This window comes from Camelus ferus, chromosome 6 (genome assembly GCF_009834535.1).
Source record: "Camelus ferus isolate YT-003-E chromosome 6, BCGSAC_Cfer_1.0, whole genome shotgun sequence".
NCBI lineage: Eukaryota > Metazoa > Chordata > Mammalia > Artiodactyla > Camelidae > Camelus > Camelus ferus.
In genome coordinates this window covers 20,496,952-20,514,199 of record NC_045701.1, presented here as the reverse complement: position 1 = coordinate 20,514,199, position 17,248 = coordinate 20,496,952, and the positions used below count along the sequence as shown (strand labels likewise).

The 17,248-nt window shown below is 34.7% G+C and overlaps 1 protein-coding gene across 1 annotated transcript in view; it reads left to right on the top strand.

Moving 5' to 3' along the window:
* Nucleotides 1-17,248, top strand: part of WDR76 (WD repeat domain 76) — a 48,380-nt gene that overhangs the window by 17,464 nt on the left and 13,668 nt on the right. Inside the window, 4 exon segments of the mRNA XM_006178906.3 lie at nucleotides 4,242-4,368; nucleotides 5,592-5,693; nucleotides 5,787-5,830; nucleotides 6,709-6,862. Of these exon segments, the coding sequence (XP_006178968.3) occupies nucleotides 4,242-4,368; nucleotides 5,592-5,693; nucleotides 5,787-5,830; nucleotides 6,709-6,862 (427 nt within the window).

The following is a 17,248-nucleotide window of genomic DNA, read 5'->3' as shown; positions in this document are numbered from 1 at the left end:
ACCAAACTGCATTCCCACCAGCAGTGTAGGAGGGTTCCCCTTTCTCCACAGCCTCTCCAGCATTTGTCATTTGTGGATTTTTGAATGACGGCCATTCTGACTGGTGTGAGGTGATACCTCATTGTAGTTTTGATTTGCATTTCTCTGATAATTAGTGATATTGAGCATTTTTTCATGTGCTTTTTGATCATTTGTATGTCTTCCTTGGAGAATTGCTTGTTTAGGTCTTCTGCCCATTTTTGGATTGGGTTGTTTATTTTTTTCTTATTGAGTCGTATGAGCTGCTTATATATTCTGGAGATCAAGCCTTTGTCGGTTTCACTTGCAAAAATTTTCTCCCATTCCGTAGGTTTTCTTCTTGTTTTATTTCTGGTTTCCTTTGCTGTGCAGAAGCTTGTAAGTTTCATTAGGTCCCATTTGTTTATTCTTGCTTTTATTTCTTCTAGGAGAAAATTTTTTAAATGTATGTCAGATAATGTTTTGCCTATGTTTTCCTCTAGGAGGTTTATTGTATCTTGTCTTATGTTTAAGTCTTTAATCCATTTTGAGTTGATTTTTGTATATGGTGTAAGGGAGTGTTCTAGCTTCATTGTTTTACATGCTGCTGTCCAGTTTTCCCAACACCATTTGCTGAAGAGACTGTCTTTATTCCAATGTATATTCTTGCCTCCTTTGTCAAAGATGAGTTGACCAAAAGTTGGTGGGTTCATTTCTGGGCTCTCTGTTCTGTTCCATTGGTCTATATGTCTGTTTTGGTACCAATACCATGCTGTCTTGATGACTGTAGCTCTATAGTATTGTCTGAAGTCTGGGAGAGTTATTCCTCCAGCCTCTTTCTTTCTCTTCAGTAATGCTTTGGCAATTCTAGGTCTTTGATGGTTCCATCAAATTGTATTTTTTGCCATTCAATGTGCCTTGTGATTTTTTTTTCTTGATAACTGGACATGATATACTAGGAAAAGGAAACTGTTGTAAATAGGCCTTCAGTAATATGGTGGTGTGGTGTGAGGGGACAGGAAGCATGCTATAGTCTTGTGATTAGTTCTCAGTCTTTTAATGAGCCAGTGTCTCTGGATTGTAAACTTCACAAGTGTTTTAGTTTTTTTCCTCCTGCTTAGGTGGGAGAGGATGGAAAAGTGGGCTGCTGTTGGCATTTCCCTTCTCCAGGTCAGTTAGCCTCTGATAATACCCTAGCAGGTTAGGCTCTGGTTAATTTTTCCTTAGGCAGGCCTTGTTAAGAAGAACAGAGTGCTCTGGCCTATTTCAGAATGGTTCCTTTTCCCTCACAAAATTGTGAGGGTGAGTTCTCACCATCTTTTTAAAGACTTCATTTTTTTAGAGCACTTTTAGTTTCACAACAAAACTGAGATCAAGGTACAGAGATTTCCCATATATCCCCTGCCCCCACACAGGCACAGCCTCCTCCATAATCAGCATCATTCACCAGAGTAGTACATTTGTTACCGAGGATGAACCTACATCGGCACATCGTAATCACCCAAAGTCTGTAGTTTACCTCCGGGTTCGCTCTTGGTGGTGTACTTTCTGTGGATTTGTACAAATGTATGACATATATCCATCATTGTAATATGCAGAGTATTCACTGCCCTAAAAGCATTTGTACTCTGCCTGTTCGTCTCCTTATCACCCTTACCTCTTGCAATCACTGATATTTCTTATTGTGTCCATAGTTTTGCCTTTTCCCGAATGTCAGTCATGAATTGGGACCACACAGCCTTTTCAGATTGCCTTCTGAGTAATATGTATTGAACGTTCCCCCATGTCCTTTCATGGCTTGGTAACTCATTTCTTTTGAACATACCCCAGTTTGTTTATCCATTCACCTGGTGAAGAACATCTTGGTTGCTTCCTGGATTTGGTAGTTATAAACAGATTTGTTATAAACATCCATGTGCGGGTTTTTGTATGGACCACTGTGGAGTTATTTTTTCTATTGCATTACTTTTTAAAACTTTATTTTTTTAACTTTAAAAAAATTGTGGTATAGTTATATACATATATATTAGTTTCATGTGTACAATGTAGTGATTCAAAATTTTTATAGCTTATACTTTATCTACAGTTTTTATAAAATGTTGGCTATATTTCTTGTGCTATACAATATATCCTTGGTGCTTACTTATTTTATACATAGAAGTTTGTACCTCTTAATTCCCTACTTTTATCTTGCCCTTCCCTTCCCCACTGGTAGCCACTAATTTGTTCTCTGTTAGTCTATTTCTGTTTTATTATATTCACTCATTTGTTTTCTTTAGATTCCACATATAAGTGATAACATAAGCATTTGTCTTTGATTTATTTCACTAACCATAATACCCTCCAAGTTCATCCATGTTGTTGCAAATGGCAAAATTTCATTCTTTTTTTATGGCTGAGTGATATTCCATACATATTTGTAGTATATATATCATATCTTTTTCACCTGTTCTTCTGTTAATGGATACTTAGATTGCTTCAGTATCTTGGCTGTTGTAAATAATGCTGCTCTAGACATTGAGGTGCATTTTTTTTTCAAATTAATGTTTCATTTTTTTCAGATATATACACAACGGTGGAATTGCTGGATTGTATGGTAGTTCTATTATTAATTTTTTGTGGAACCTCAATACTGTTTTCCACAGTGGCAGCCCCACCAACAGTGTATAAGGATTCCCTTTTCTCCACATCCTCAACAACACTTGTTATTTTTGGTATTTTTGACGATAGCCATTCTGACAGATGTGAGGTGATATCTCAATGTGGTTTTGATTTGTCTTTCCTTGATGATTATTGATCTAATCTTATCATCTGTGCCTATTGACCATCTATATGTCTTCTTTGGAAAAATGCCTATTCAGATCCTCTGCCCTTTTTAATTGGATTGTTTTTTTTTTGATATTGAGTTGTGTGAGCTGTTTATATATTTTGGATATTAACCCCTGACATATCATTTGCAAATATCTTCTCCCCTTCAGTAGGTTGCCTTTTTGTATTGTTGATGGTTTTCTTTGCTGTGCAAAAGCTTTTAAGTTTCATTAGTCCCGTATGTTTATTTTTTTGCTTTGGTTGCCCTTCCCTGAGGAGACACATCCAAAAAATATTGCTAAGACCAGTATCAAGGAGTGTACTACCTATGTTTTCTTCTAGGACGTTAGTGGTTTCAGGTCTTTAATCCATTTTGAGTTAATTTTTGTATATGATGTGAGGAAATGTTTCGTTCTTTGACATGTAGCTGTGTGGTTTTCCCTGGAGTTTTTAACTGTCAGATTTGTTTACACTGGATCTTCAGCAGTTGGTCAATCACAGTTCAGGTTTTCCTACTCTGGCACTGGTTGCCTGGTGGTTTCCATTTTTGAGTCTCTGCCCCAGTAAGCCGAGACTCCTTGTATTTGCCTCTCTGTCTCTCTAGTGTTGAGGTCAGTGTTTTCCACTATGCCCTGATTTCTCTTCAGGATTCTAGAAAGATTCTAGATTTTTCAGTCTGTTCAGCTTTTTACTTCATAAGACAGAACTGTGTCTTTCAAGCTCCTTACATGCTGGAAGTTCTGAACTACTTTTTTTAATGGAAAAGCAGTGCATAAAAAAGTAAGATATGTATATGATTTTAAAAAGTAAACCATGTGGAAGTGAATGAAATGAAACATTTAAGTCTCTTTCCTATCCTGGACCTTAGTTCTCCAGGCTTCCCTAGAGGAAACCACTGTTAATAGTTTCATGGATTTTCTTCCATTGGAATCTGAGCAATTACAAATGTATGTGTCTGTGTAACCCTCTTGTGAAAGTAGAAAGGAATCATATTCAGCATGTACTGGACCTTATTTTTGCTTCTTATATCTTAGAATTCATATCATATCAGCACACAAAGTTCTATTTCATTCTCTTTTATGGCTGTGTAGTATTCTCTCACATATGTATGTCATAAGTTATTTAACACCTCTCACCTTCCTGTGATGAACATTTTTGATGTTTCCAGACTATTTTTGGGAGAGGTAGATGGGGGAAGGTAGTTAGGTTTACTTAGTTATTTTTTAGAAGAGGTACTGGGGTTTGAACCCAGGACCTTGTGCATGCTAAGCACATACTCTACCACTTGAGCTATACCCTCCCCCTAAGACTTTTAATTAAAATCAGTATAGCCATCTTTGTAATGTGAGATACATTCCTAGAAGTTATCTCCTCAACATTAATAAATGCATATAACCCTTTATGAGTGTAACACAAGTTCTCTCCTACTCCTTTAGAAAGAAGCCTAAGAAGAAAGAAAATGAGACCGGATGTAGAAGGTCAATGCGATTACTAAAAGTAGACCCTTCAGGAGTTCCATTACCAGCAGCCCCAAGCCAGCCAATAGTAGTAGCAGATGAAAGTGTAAGAAAGAGTACAAATATAATAACTTGGTAAAATACCAAAAATATTTGAAGTGTTTGAAAGTAAAAGGTTGTTAAGTTATGTTTAATTTGTACTTCATTAATTTAATAACTTGTGCTAATATTTAATAATAATAGTTGTATGGTTTAATGAATACGATTTCAACGTCATAAAGACTGAGTTGGATTCTGTATTTCTGCAAGCTTATCTTCTGTGGAATTGAGTAAATTCCTTAGCCTTTCTGAAACCCAGTTTCTCCAATTCTAAAACGGCAGCAATGATAGAAACTTCAAAGGGGTGTTGTGAGGATTAAATGAAATAGTATCTATAAAGTTCCTTACATTATATTACGGGCTTAGTAAGCAATAAATGGTAGTTATTAATATTGTTAATAATAAATAATCTGTGATGGGCGTCTCTTGCTGTAGTTTAATTTTATACTATCAATGAGTGGCAAGAGTTTAATTTATTGTCTAAATAAGATTATGAGTATATTTTTTATTCAGGAGCACCTACTGTTTTCAATACTTTACATTTAAGTGCTTAAATTATAAATTAGAACATAGCACTCATTAGCCTGGTGCTTTAGGAGCTAATTGCAAATCAAGTTGCTATGGGAAGAGTACCTTTCAAGGTAGTCTTTTTTGAAGCCTCTGTCCATGATAATTTATATTTACAATGAACACATTCCACACACACAAAACTGAAACGAAACTTTTGTGAAATGATACTTATCCTTACTACACGTGATACACTTTTGTATTTTCTACTCTATATTTTCTTGTTCACTAAAGCACACTGTTGGTTGTGATGTATTAAGATAATTTCATGATCCCTGGGTTACAACCTATGATTTAAAAAAAACACTGATATAGAATAATAACTTGGAGTAATGAAATTGAACTGATCTGAATCAATTCCCAGCAGCTCCAGTTATTGGCAGTGTTAACTTGGGACAAATTAACTTCTTTAAGTTTCATTCCAGTGTCTTTAAAATGTGTTATTTCATTCATTGGATTATTGATGGGATTAAATGAGATAATATATGTTATGCCTTTATACAATACCTGACATTCATTCACTGAACAACTATTTTTGAATATTTAACTACGTCTCACCCCTTTTGTTGGTGTTGAAAGTAAAGCAGTGAGAAACCTGACGCTTACATTGTTGGGTAGGGTGACAAAACCATCAACTTTCTTTTTCTTACTTTTTTGTAGCAGCCTTTGTTACCTCCTGGGCCTTTAGAAATGACTCCTGAAAATCAAGATGATAACAGTGAACCATTTAAAGGATTTCTACAGACTTGGGCAGAACTGAGCAAGGTACCATTTAGGACTTACAGCTTTTAGAATCATCTGTTAAGGAAATTTTGGTGAATATATTAACTTAGTACTTTGGTCTCTTCATTGTTTCAGACAAGTAGTAAAAACAGAGGGAAGGAGTTATCTAGCATCAAAAGGTGAGTTAAAATTTCTTGCCTTTGTTTTACATTTTCTGAGATCTTTAAGTTATAAAGACTATATCATTACAAGGAAATTTTGAAAATGAGGTGAAAAAATTACCCATAATATTTCCACCCTAACAACTGTTATTTTTGTATATTTCTTTTGAAGTATCACCATATGCAATACCAGTAAGATATAAGCTTCATGAATGCAGGGATTTTGTTTCAGTAAGCAGAAAAGTACCTGGCATGTAATATATATTCATTCAGTGTTAATAAAAATGGAATCATGTACATTTTTACTTTATTTTCTAATGTATGTACAATTTTGCATTATACTTTTCCATTAGCTTTGTGATTGCGTGTTACTAGAGTCTTTAAATTTATTAAATAGTTGCATAATACTCCATTGAGTACATGGAATTTACTTAACCTCCTCTCCTTCCCTTAGTATTTAGAGTTGTATTCTATTTAGTTTTGAGTGTTTGTACGTGTGTATGTGTTTGTTGAAGTGTATATTGTGATAGTGGATTATTTCCTTAGGATAGATTCCAGAAGTGAGGTTAATGTGTCAGTTATTATGGACATTTTTATGGCTTTTAGGACATGCTGAATTGTGTTCCAAAAAAATTTTTTTTAATTTAAGAAAATCTTATATAAGTATACTCTCCTGTTAGCAATGTATATGAATGTGTGTTTAATTGCAGCCTACTAGCTTTTAAAAGTGAAAAATAGTACCCCATTTTTTAATTTGATTTCCTTGGTTACCAGGAAGTTCAAATTTTCCCACATATATTTACTAATAATGATTTTTCTTGTTTGAATCATTTTTTACTTGTTTTGACTACTGAGTTTGCTTTGACTTCTAAAATTTAACTTTTTAATATTCTCAGCTACAAAGCCAATTTAAATGGCATGTTCATTAGTGAAGATACTGTTTGTAAAGTTACCAGAGGCTCGATATTCTCAGTAGCTCTCCACCCATCAGAAGTTAGAACTTTGGTGGCAGCTGGGGCCAAATCTGGGCAAGTTGGACTTTGGGATTTGGTAAGTTATTATTAATTTTTTTAAAGATACTGAAGTTTGAGCAAAGCAAATAGTCTGCAAAAGAATAGCCTAGAGCCATGTATTTCTATGTGTTACTTGAGATTTACAGTTTTGTGCTTTGTGATTCCAAATTTTAGAAATCTAGAGGAATTTAAATTTGCCCCTATAGAACTTTAACATTTTTAGCTTGAATATCATTAGTCATCTGGGCATAAATGCCTGCCAGGAAACTTTATTACAACTTTAAATGTATATATGGAAAGGTCACACAAAGTTCTTAGTTTTCTTATTATGTTTAAAATACAGTTCCCAAACAGGATCAAAATATCTTCCCAGGGATCTGCTTAGGATGATCCCAGTCATTTTTCAATGAGTCAGATATTGAATTTCATGCAATATAAAAATAGTTCTGCATTGATTGCTTTCAGTGGTTACAGAATTGAGAAAAGCCAAAGTAATGTTCCCTGAATTTATTTATTTAAATTTTTTTTATTGACGGATTTATTTTTTAATTGGGGAAGTAAAACAAAGACCTGAAAAATGCCATGAGGACAGTTGATGGAGTTGGAGAAACCATGGTGACTTGAAGGTGGTTGGGATTAATAAATGAAATCGATTTTGTAAGTGAGAAAAAGAGTGAAATAAAAACCAAATCCTCTCTTGTTTTGGGAGCATATTTTCTTCCTTATTTTAATATGATGTGAGTGGGGGTAGGAGGTGACAGGATTTGGTAAAGAAACAAGCAGAGAAGTGGAAAGAAATAGTATAAGGTTGTATAAGCTAAGAGATGAATTTCAAGTCTTATCTTTGTTACAGCATGTATCAGTACTTCTTTCTTTTTTATTGCCGAATAGTATTTCATTGTTTGATTATATCACATTTTGTTTATCCATTCATCACTTGATAGACATTTGGGTTGTTTCCACTTATTGGCTATTCTGAATACTACTATAAACATTTATATACACATTTTTGTGTAGATATGTGTTTTAATTTCTCTTGGATAGATACCTAGGAGTAGAGTTGCTGGGTCTTATGATAACTGGTTATCATTTTGAGGAAAACTGCCAAACTGCTTTCCAAAGTGGTTGTGTCATTTTCTGTTTCCACCAGTGATGTATGAGGGTTCCAACTTTTCCACATGCTCACCAAGTTATTATTGTCTTTTTTATTATAGCCTTTCTAGTGGGTGGTATCTTTCTAGTGAAGTAGTATCTCATTGTAGTTTTGATTTGCATTTCCCTGTTGACTAATGATGTTCAGAATCTTTTCATGCCGTTTGGATATGTTTCGTAAAATGGCTATTCAAATCTTTTGTCAGTTTTTTTAATTGGGTTGTTTGTCTTCTTGTTGAGTTCTTTGTATATTTTAGGTACAAATCCTTATCAGATATGTGATTTGCAAATATTTCTCCTAGTCTTTGACTTGTTTTTTCATTTTCTTTTCTTTTTTTTTTTTTTTTTAGAGAAGAAGCACAACATGTTTGTAATGGAAAAAATGATAATTCATTCATTTAAAATTTGTATTCTGTAGACATTTTATGAACAACTATTATGCACCAGGCATTACCTTCCTCACTGGAGATTTATATGTGGACAAAATGAAGTGCTTTACACTTATTTGGGGGGATACAGATGGCAAACAAACATGAAAGAATTATGTTCAATAGTGGTTAAGTGCTGCTGAGAGAAATAGAGCAGGGTAAAGTCTGGGGTATGAAAAGAGCAGGCTTACATGTTCAAGAAACTATGAAAAGGCCAATGTACCTGCAGAGTAAGCGTTAGGGAGATTATTAAATATAGTGGGAAACATGAACATATAGGACCTTAAGACCATTGTAAGGATTTGTGCTTTGGCTTCAAGATGGGAAGATGTTTGAGAGTTTGAACCAAGGAATGACATTATCTGACTTAGCTTTTTCTACAAGGACAAGTACATTTTTTCATATGGGGTAGTTTTTTCATTTTCTTAATGCTGTCTTTTAAAGTGCAAAAGTTCTGAATTTTGATGAGGTCTAATTTATCAATTTTTTTTTTATGAATTGTGTTTTTGGTGTTGTATCTAAGAAGTCTCTTGTATAGACCAAAGTCTTAAAGGTTTTCTCCTATGTTTTTTCCTTAAAATTTTATAGTTTTAGCTTTCACATTTAGTTCATTGATCCTTCTTGAGTTATTTTTTGTATATGCTCTCAGGTAAGGGCCCATTTCATCTTTCATTATGTAGGGATCCATTGTTCTGACACTGTTGGTTGAAAAGACTGTCCTTTCCCCCATTGAATTACCTTGGCACTCCCTCAGTTTTTCCTCTTAACTTTCTGTCAGATTCCTAGTCTCACCTAGGATCAAAAGTTGAGTTATCATTTATTCATTCATCCATGCACTGTTCATTCATTCCACATGAATATTTTGTGCTAAATACTATTCTAATGACTCCCCAGGCATATTTGTGAGGAAAGACTGTCTCTGTCCTCATAGGAGGAAAGACTGTCTCTGTCCTCATAGGGTTTAGAATTTTGTGGCAAAAGCAGCATGGATGAAATAATTACATGTTTGATAAATGGAGTGAATTCTATACTGTGATTAATGAAGTGAAGGAAAGTAGTGTTGTAAAAACACATAACAGGGGGACTGGCCTAATTTGAAGGATGAGGGAAGGCTTTCCTGAGGAAATGAGGATTGAATTGAGATTTGAAAGCTAGGTAGGAGTAAACCAAACAAAGGAAGGGGAGAGAGCATTTCAGGCAAGGGGAACAGCGTGTCAAGGACCTTAGGAAGGAGAGTGCCTACTTGATACACTTGAGGACCTGAAAGAATGCCTGTGTGGCTGGGCCATAGACAGCAAAAGAATGGAGGGGATGAGTGAAATAAGAGAAAGCTAGAGAGATGGGCAGAGGTCAGATGTGTATCTTTAGTCTGTGGCCATACCACCCTGAATGCGCCCAGTCTTATCATATGTGTATCTTATTAAGTTTTGTTAAGAACTTTGGTTTTTATCCTAAAAGCAACAGGAAGCTATTGAAGAGTTTTAAGCTGGGTCTTCCTTTCATTCTTCATGTCTAGTAAAGTCCTTTATGGTTTTGCCCCCCTTTCCCCCATCCTTCCTGCCACCATGTTGGGTAAGAGTCCATCTTCTTTTCTTGGGATTACCATAATAGTCTTAACCGGTGCCTGTACTTCCAATTTTCATATTCCAATCCACTGTGCACAGATAGTCATTTCTAGGCTCTCAAAACAAACTGGTCTCATTTAGGTTTAAAGTAGTTAGATGCATTCTTAACCTGGTATATTAGGAGTGGAATGGGATTGGAATTTTACCATAAGATGAACAAAAGATAGTCTAATCAGAAAAAGAATGTCACAGCAATAAGGAAGAAGTATAATTTAATGCAATTAAAAAACTAACCACCAAGGACAGAAACAAGATCTATAGCTGAGCTTGTGGCATAGCATGGTTTAGCTTCTACGCTGCTCTACCCCCAGAATCCATACCGGTGAACTGACTAAACCCTGAGAATTTTTACCTGTATTCTCAAAAAATAGAAAGAAGTAGGTGTAGTTTTTTCCTCTTTTTAGTGAGGAATAGGGAAATGGATGCTGGGGGAAAATGGGGAAAAACAGGGTAAGTGGGAAAAGTGAAGAGTAAGACTAATTTTCTATGAAGGAAGTTTTCTTGGCTTATAGGAGTGAGATGAGCCACCTCCTCCCCCAGTCCCACCAAATAGGTAGTATAAATCCTCATATAAAATAATGAACAAAATCTCAGAGTCTAAGAATTCCAACAAATAACTACATACTGTTTCAGCTGGAACCCACTGTATATCTCCCTCCTGCTGCATCTTTCCTCCTGTGTACAGAAAAGCCCATCCTTTTCTGAGGACAGAATGAACTGGTATCAGATACTGGGAGAAAGTGTCAGTGTGTTACATCAGAGCACCTACTGTGGGCAGAGCAGTTTAAGCATAATGAAGATGAAAGTAAATGACATGGCAACCAGACAAACTACTGCAAATGCAAAAAAAGAACCTAGCATGCAAAGACAGAAAGAAAAAAAAGATTACTCAAGGAAAGTAAGGAACTTCTTCTCAGTTGCTCTAGGACTGTACTGTTCAGTACAGTAGCTACTGGTCATGTGAGACTACAGGTTTTTCTCCCTATCTGAAAGAAGAGAGTTCCTATGAAATATTTTGTAAGCCAGAATGGTGTAAAGCAGAGAAGCAGTTATCTTAAGGCATCTTGCTAACAGTTGCACAAAAAATCAAGATAAAGCACAGATCGACACAGACACAGTTCAAAGCCCTGGCAGCTTCATGCTGAGATGCTGAGAGTAGGTCCGGAGAAGGAACTTGGCGGTGCCACTCCTGCTGTTTAGAGTGCACTGCCTCCAACATAACTTGCAACAAAACAAATGCTGAGTGCATGATTTTCATTTTTCGCCTTTTTTCATAAAAGTGAAAATCCTCTTTGGATTTCCTTCCACTAGCGAAAGCAGGCACTAATGTAAGTGTTTTGGAACTGTGAAATTGTGTAAAGCGAACTTCTGAAAAGTGGGGGATACCTACCTGTATTTACATTTAAATTAATTAAAATAGAAAATTCAGTTCTTCAGTTTCACTAGACACATTTCAGGTGCTTAATAGCTGCACATGACTAGTGGATACCATATTGGACAGTGCATACATACAACATTTCCGTCATCTCAGAAAGTTCTTTTGGACAGTGCTGCTGTGGAGCCAGTGGATAACATAATTTGGTAAAATGAGGCTCAAAGATAAGATGATAAAACAATGGAATGAAATGAAGAGAGATTGCTAATGAAATGAAGATCAATGAAACTAATACATTAGACAAAAGCAAGGAACAGAATAGACACTGATGAAAATGAAATTACAGACATTAAAGGAAAGATTTGAAATAATCTCAGACACAGATGAAAAAAGCTTTAAGAGAGACGCCAATAGAGAAGGAAAGACAGTCAAAGATGCCCCAACAAATGGAACAGAAAATTTATTTGAAGAGAACTTTTTTGAAAAGACAATATTTCTGAAAAAACAGAGTTGAATTGGCAGACTGAATGGGTATACTATGTTCTAGGAAAATTCAGAATTTAAAGAATTCTTCAGGCAGGAAAAAACAAATTACATTCAAGGGGAAAAGCTAGGCTTGCCTCAGTTTTCTGCAGCAACATTTCATGCATTGACTACAAGGTTCAGAGAGGAGGAAGTGTGGCCCTGGAATACTTCCCCAGCCCAAGATACTATTCTGATGTAAAGGCAGCAGGTAGATATTCTCACCTGTGAAACAAATTCAAGAACTTCAAGACCTGTGAATTAATCTGGAAAAAACTGCTTGACAGCAAATCTCAGCCAATTAAGAGTAAGTCAGGTTTAAGAATTCAGGAATGGAGAAACAGAAGAATTGGTGATGAGTATTGAATCAATTTAAACCAGAACTAATATTAAACAGCCATATGAATTATGGTTACAGAACTGGATATGAATATTATCAACCTGGACAAAAAATAATACAAAATACAGATATGGAGAAAAGGATATTGGCAGGGTGAGAAAATGTTCTCAGTCAATAGAAATGATCTTAAATTCAGACATACATAGTTAAAAAGTATAATGACTACAACTGCTTTATGTTGTATACTTTTTCCTTTTTAAGAAATAGCTCTTGTAAAGAAATACTCAAAGTTCAAAAATTCCTTCAGCTTGATTATATTATTTTGAAGTACCGGTAAATTTAATACTATTAAAAGTCGTCTTTTTTCTCTCCAGATGTCTTCTGTCATTCTTTCTATATAGATATATACATGTAAAGATGTCTGTAATGGTCACTCAGTTTTGGATTTGGAGTGATTTTTTGTCTTTGTACATTTTTTCCCCTTTATTTAAAAAAAAACTTTTTTGAGGGGAGTTCATTAGGTCTATTTATTTACTTATTATTAGTTTTTTTTTTTTTAATGGCGGTATTGGGGCTTGAAACCAGGACCTCATGCATGATTAGCATGCACTCTACCAGTTCAGTTATACCCTCCCCCATGTCTTTGTACATTTCTGTATTGTTTGAGTTCTTTATAAAAATGGAGAGTTTTGTTTTTCTAAAAAAAAAAAAAAATGCTGTAGACAAATATGCCAAGATGTTAACAGTGGTTAACTCGGGGTAGGAAGAGGAGTTTGTGTGATTGTCATTTTTTTTTCCCCTTCCTTTTCTTTGCATTTTTGTTTCTTTCCTTTTGAAAAATTCTGTTTATTTAAAAATTTAAAATAAAAAAAGAACAAAACAAAAATGTTTATTTCAGAGCAGACTAAGCCACATCTGGGAATGATAATTGTTGTGGTTCATAATATGACATATGGCATGGGAATATAACTTATCCAAATCTGAAAAGTGATGATTTAGGAGTTGGTAATCCAGTTGTGGAAAGGATAATCTTTAGAAGTAGTAATATTAGTGCAGAAATTCAAACACATGCATTTTCATTGTGCAGTTAGGGGATAAAATTTTTATATATTTTTTAGTTTTTAAAATTTTATTTTGTTGAGTTATAGTCAGTTTACAATGTTGTATCAATTTCCATTGTAGAGCACAATTTTTCAATTATACGTAAACATACATATATTCATTGTCACATTCTTTTTCACCGTGAGCTACCACAAGATCTTGTATATATTTCCCTGTGCTATACAGTATAATCTTGTTTATCTATTCTATATATACCTGTCAGTATCTACAAATTTCGAACTCCCAGTCTGTCCCTTCCCACCCCTCTGCCCCCCGGCAACCGCAAGTTAGTATTCTATGTCTATGACTCTGTTTCTGTTTTGTAAATATGTTCACTTTTTTTTTTTTTAGATTCCACATACGAGTGATCTCATATGGTATTTTTCTTTCTCTTTCTGGCTTACTTCACTTAGAATGACATTCTCCAGGGACACCTATGTTGCTGCAAATGGCGTTATGTTGTCGGTTTTTATGGCTGAATAGTATTCCATTATATAAATATACCACCTCTTTATCCAGTCATCTGTTGATGGACATTTAGGCTGTTTCCATGTCTTGGCTATTGTAAATAGGGCTGCTATGAACATTGGGGTGCAGATGTCATTTTGAAGTAGGGTTCCTTCTGGATATATGCCCAGGAGTGGGATTCCTGAGTCATATGGTAAGTCTGTTCTAGTTCTAGCAGTTTTTGTGTGGACCTTTTAGGGTTTTCTATATATAGTATCATGCCATCTGCATATAGTGACAATTTTACCTCTTCTTTCAATTTGGATCCCTTTTATTTCTCTCTCTTGCCTGATTGATGTGGCTAGGACTTCCAAGACTGTTGAATAGAAGTGGTGAGAGTGGACAGCCTTGTCCTAGCTTTTAGTGGGAAGGTTTTGAGTTTTTCACCATTGAGTACTATGCTGGCTGTGGGTTTGTCATATATAGCTTTTATAATGTTAAGATATATTCCCTCTATACCTACTTTGGTGAGAGTTTTTATCATAAATGGGTGTTGAATTTTATCAAATGCTTTTTATACATCTATTGAGATGATCATGTGGTTTTTTTCCTTCCTCTTGTTGATGTGATATATTACATTGATTGATTTGTGTTTGTTGAACCATCCTTGTGTCCCTGGGATAAATCCTACTTGATCATGGTGTATAATCTTTTTAATGTGCTGTTGGATTCTATTTGCTAATATTTTGGTAAGGATTTTTGCATCTATGTTCATTAGTGATATTGGTCTGTAGTTCTATTTTTGGTAGTGTCTTTGCCTGGTTTTGGTATCAGGGTGATGGTGGCTTCAAAGAATGGAGTATTCCCTCCTTTTCTATCTTCTGGAAGCGTTTGAGAGGGACTGGTATGAGTTCTTCTTTGTATGTTTGGTAGAATTCCCCGGTGAAGCCATCCAGTGTTGGACTTTAATTTGTAGGGAGGTTTTTTATTGTTAATTTGATTTCATTTCTAGTGATCGGTTTGTTCAAGTGATCAGTTTCTTCTTGATTCAGTTTTGGTGGACTGTATGTTTCCAGAAACTTGTCCATCTCCTCTAGGTTATCCATTTTGTTTCCATATAATTGTTCATAATATTCTCATATGATATTCTATATTTCTGTTATTTGTTGTAATTTCTCCATTTTTCCTTTCTTATTTTGCTTATTTGTGCTCTCTCTTTGCTCTTCTTTGTGAACTTGGCCAGAGATTTGTCGATTTTTTATTTCAAAAAACCAGCTCTTGGTTTGATTGATTTTTTTCTATTGTTTTTTTTTAATCTCTATTTTATTTATTTCCTCCCTGATGTTTATTATTTCCTTCCTTCTGCTGACTTTTGGGTTTTTTTGCTCTTCTTTTTCTAATTCTTTTAGCTGGTGGGTTAGATTGTTTATTTGAGATTGTTCTTTTTTGAGGGATGCCTGTTTCGCTATAAATTTCCCTCTCAGCACTGCTTTTGCTGCGTCCCATAAATTTTATGTGGTTGTGTTTTCATTGTCATTTGTCTCAAGGTATTTTTTAATTTCAACTTTGATTTCATCATTGATCCATTGGTTTTTTAGTAGCATGTTTAATCTCCATGCTTTCATTTTTTTCTCTGTTTTTCTGTAGTTGATTTCTAGTTTCATGGCATTGTGGTCAGAAAAGATGCTTGAGATAATTTCTATCTTAAAATTGTTGAGGCTTCTTTTGTGGTCAAGTACATGATCAATCCTAGAAAATGTTCCATGTGAACTTGAAAATAATGTATATTCTATTTTGGGGGGTGTAATGTTCTGAAAATATCCACCAAGTCTGATTTTTCTGTTGTATCATTTAATTTCTCTGTTGCCTTATTTGTTTTCTGTCTGGAAGATCTGTCCAGTGATGTTAATGTAGTGTTAAAGTCTCTGACAGTGATTGTATTCCCATCAATTTCCCCCTTTATCTCTGTTAGTAATTGCTTTATCTACTTAGGTGTTCCTATATTGGGTGCATATATATTTATGAGTGTAATATCCTCCTTTAATCATTATAAAATATTCTTCTTTATCTTTATGGCCTTTGTTTTAAAGTCTGCTTTGTCTGAAATCAGTATTGCTACTCCTGCTTTCTTGTCATTTCCATTTGCATGGAATATCCTTTTCCATTCTCTCACTCTCAATTTATATGTGTCCCTCTCCCTAAAGTGGGTCTATTATATGCAGCATATTGAAGGTTCTTGCTTTATTATCCAATCTGCCACTCTGTGTCTTTCGATTGGAGCATTTAGTCCATTGACATTTACAGTAATTAATGATAGATGTGTGTTTATTGCCATTTTAAACTTAGTTTTTCAGTTGATTTGGTATGTCCTCTTTGTTCCTTTCTTCTTTCTTTTGTGGTTTAATAATTTTCCTTTGTATTATCTTGGGTTTTATTTAGTTTTTGTGACTCAATTGTAAGTTTTTGGCTTGTGGTTATCCTTTTTTGTAAGTAGATTAACCCATTACTGTAACTGTATCAAACAGATAGTAATATAAGCTCAAACCCATCCTACTGATAATAAAAAATTTAAAAAGGAAAAAACCCCTTTATTTTCTTGCATACCTCTCCCACTCTTAATGATTTAGGTGTCTTTTTTTTTTTTTTTTTTTTTTTACAATTTCATGTTTATTCTATTTGTAGTTCATGGTAGTTATCACCTCTCCAGTTATGATTTTCTCATTTCTGTAACATCCTGCTTCTTTTCTATTTAGAGTAGACCTGTCAATATTTCTTTTAGCGTGGGTTTAGTGTTGCTAAACTCTTATAGTTTTTGCTTGTCTGTGAAGTTATTTATCTCTCCTTCTATTCTAAAGGATAACCTTACTGGATAAAGTATCCTAGGCTGCATCTTTTTTTCATTCAGGACTTTGAATATATCTTGCCACACCCTTCTGGCCTGTAGTGTTTGTGTAGAGAAATCAGCTGAAAGCCGTATGGGGGTTCCCTTGTAATTCACTCTTTGTTTTTGTCTTGCTGCCTTTAGGATCATTTCTTTATCTTTAACCCTGGCCATATTGATTATAATATGTCTTGGTGTGGGTCTGTTTGGGTTCTTCTTGTTTGGGATCTTCTGAACTTTCTGTACTTGGATATCTGATTCCTTCTTTAGGTTTGGGAAGTTTTCAGTCATGATTTCTTCAAATACCTTTTCAATCTAGGGGATAAAATATTTTTAAATGATCATTTTCTGTTAGGACCAAACACCTATGAAAATTGTGCTGGGAATAATATACTCATGTAGAAACATACTTAGAAAGCAAAGTGGTAGTGGTATTAATGTAAGTTTTGATTGTAAGGAACTATCCTGCATATGAAATAAAGGTAAATTTCACATTTCTTGAGGATTTCATGAACTGAAGTCATAATAAGCAGTAATTTTTCTCTATTATGA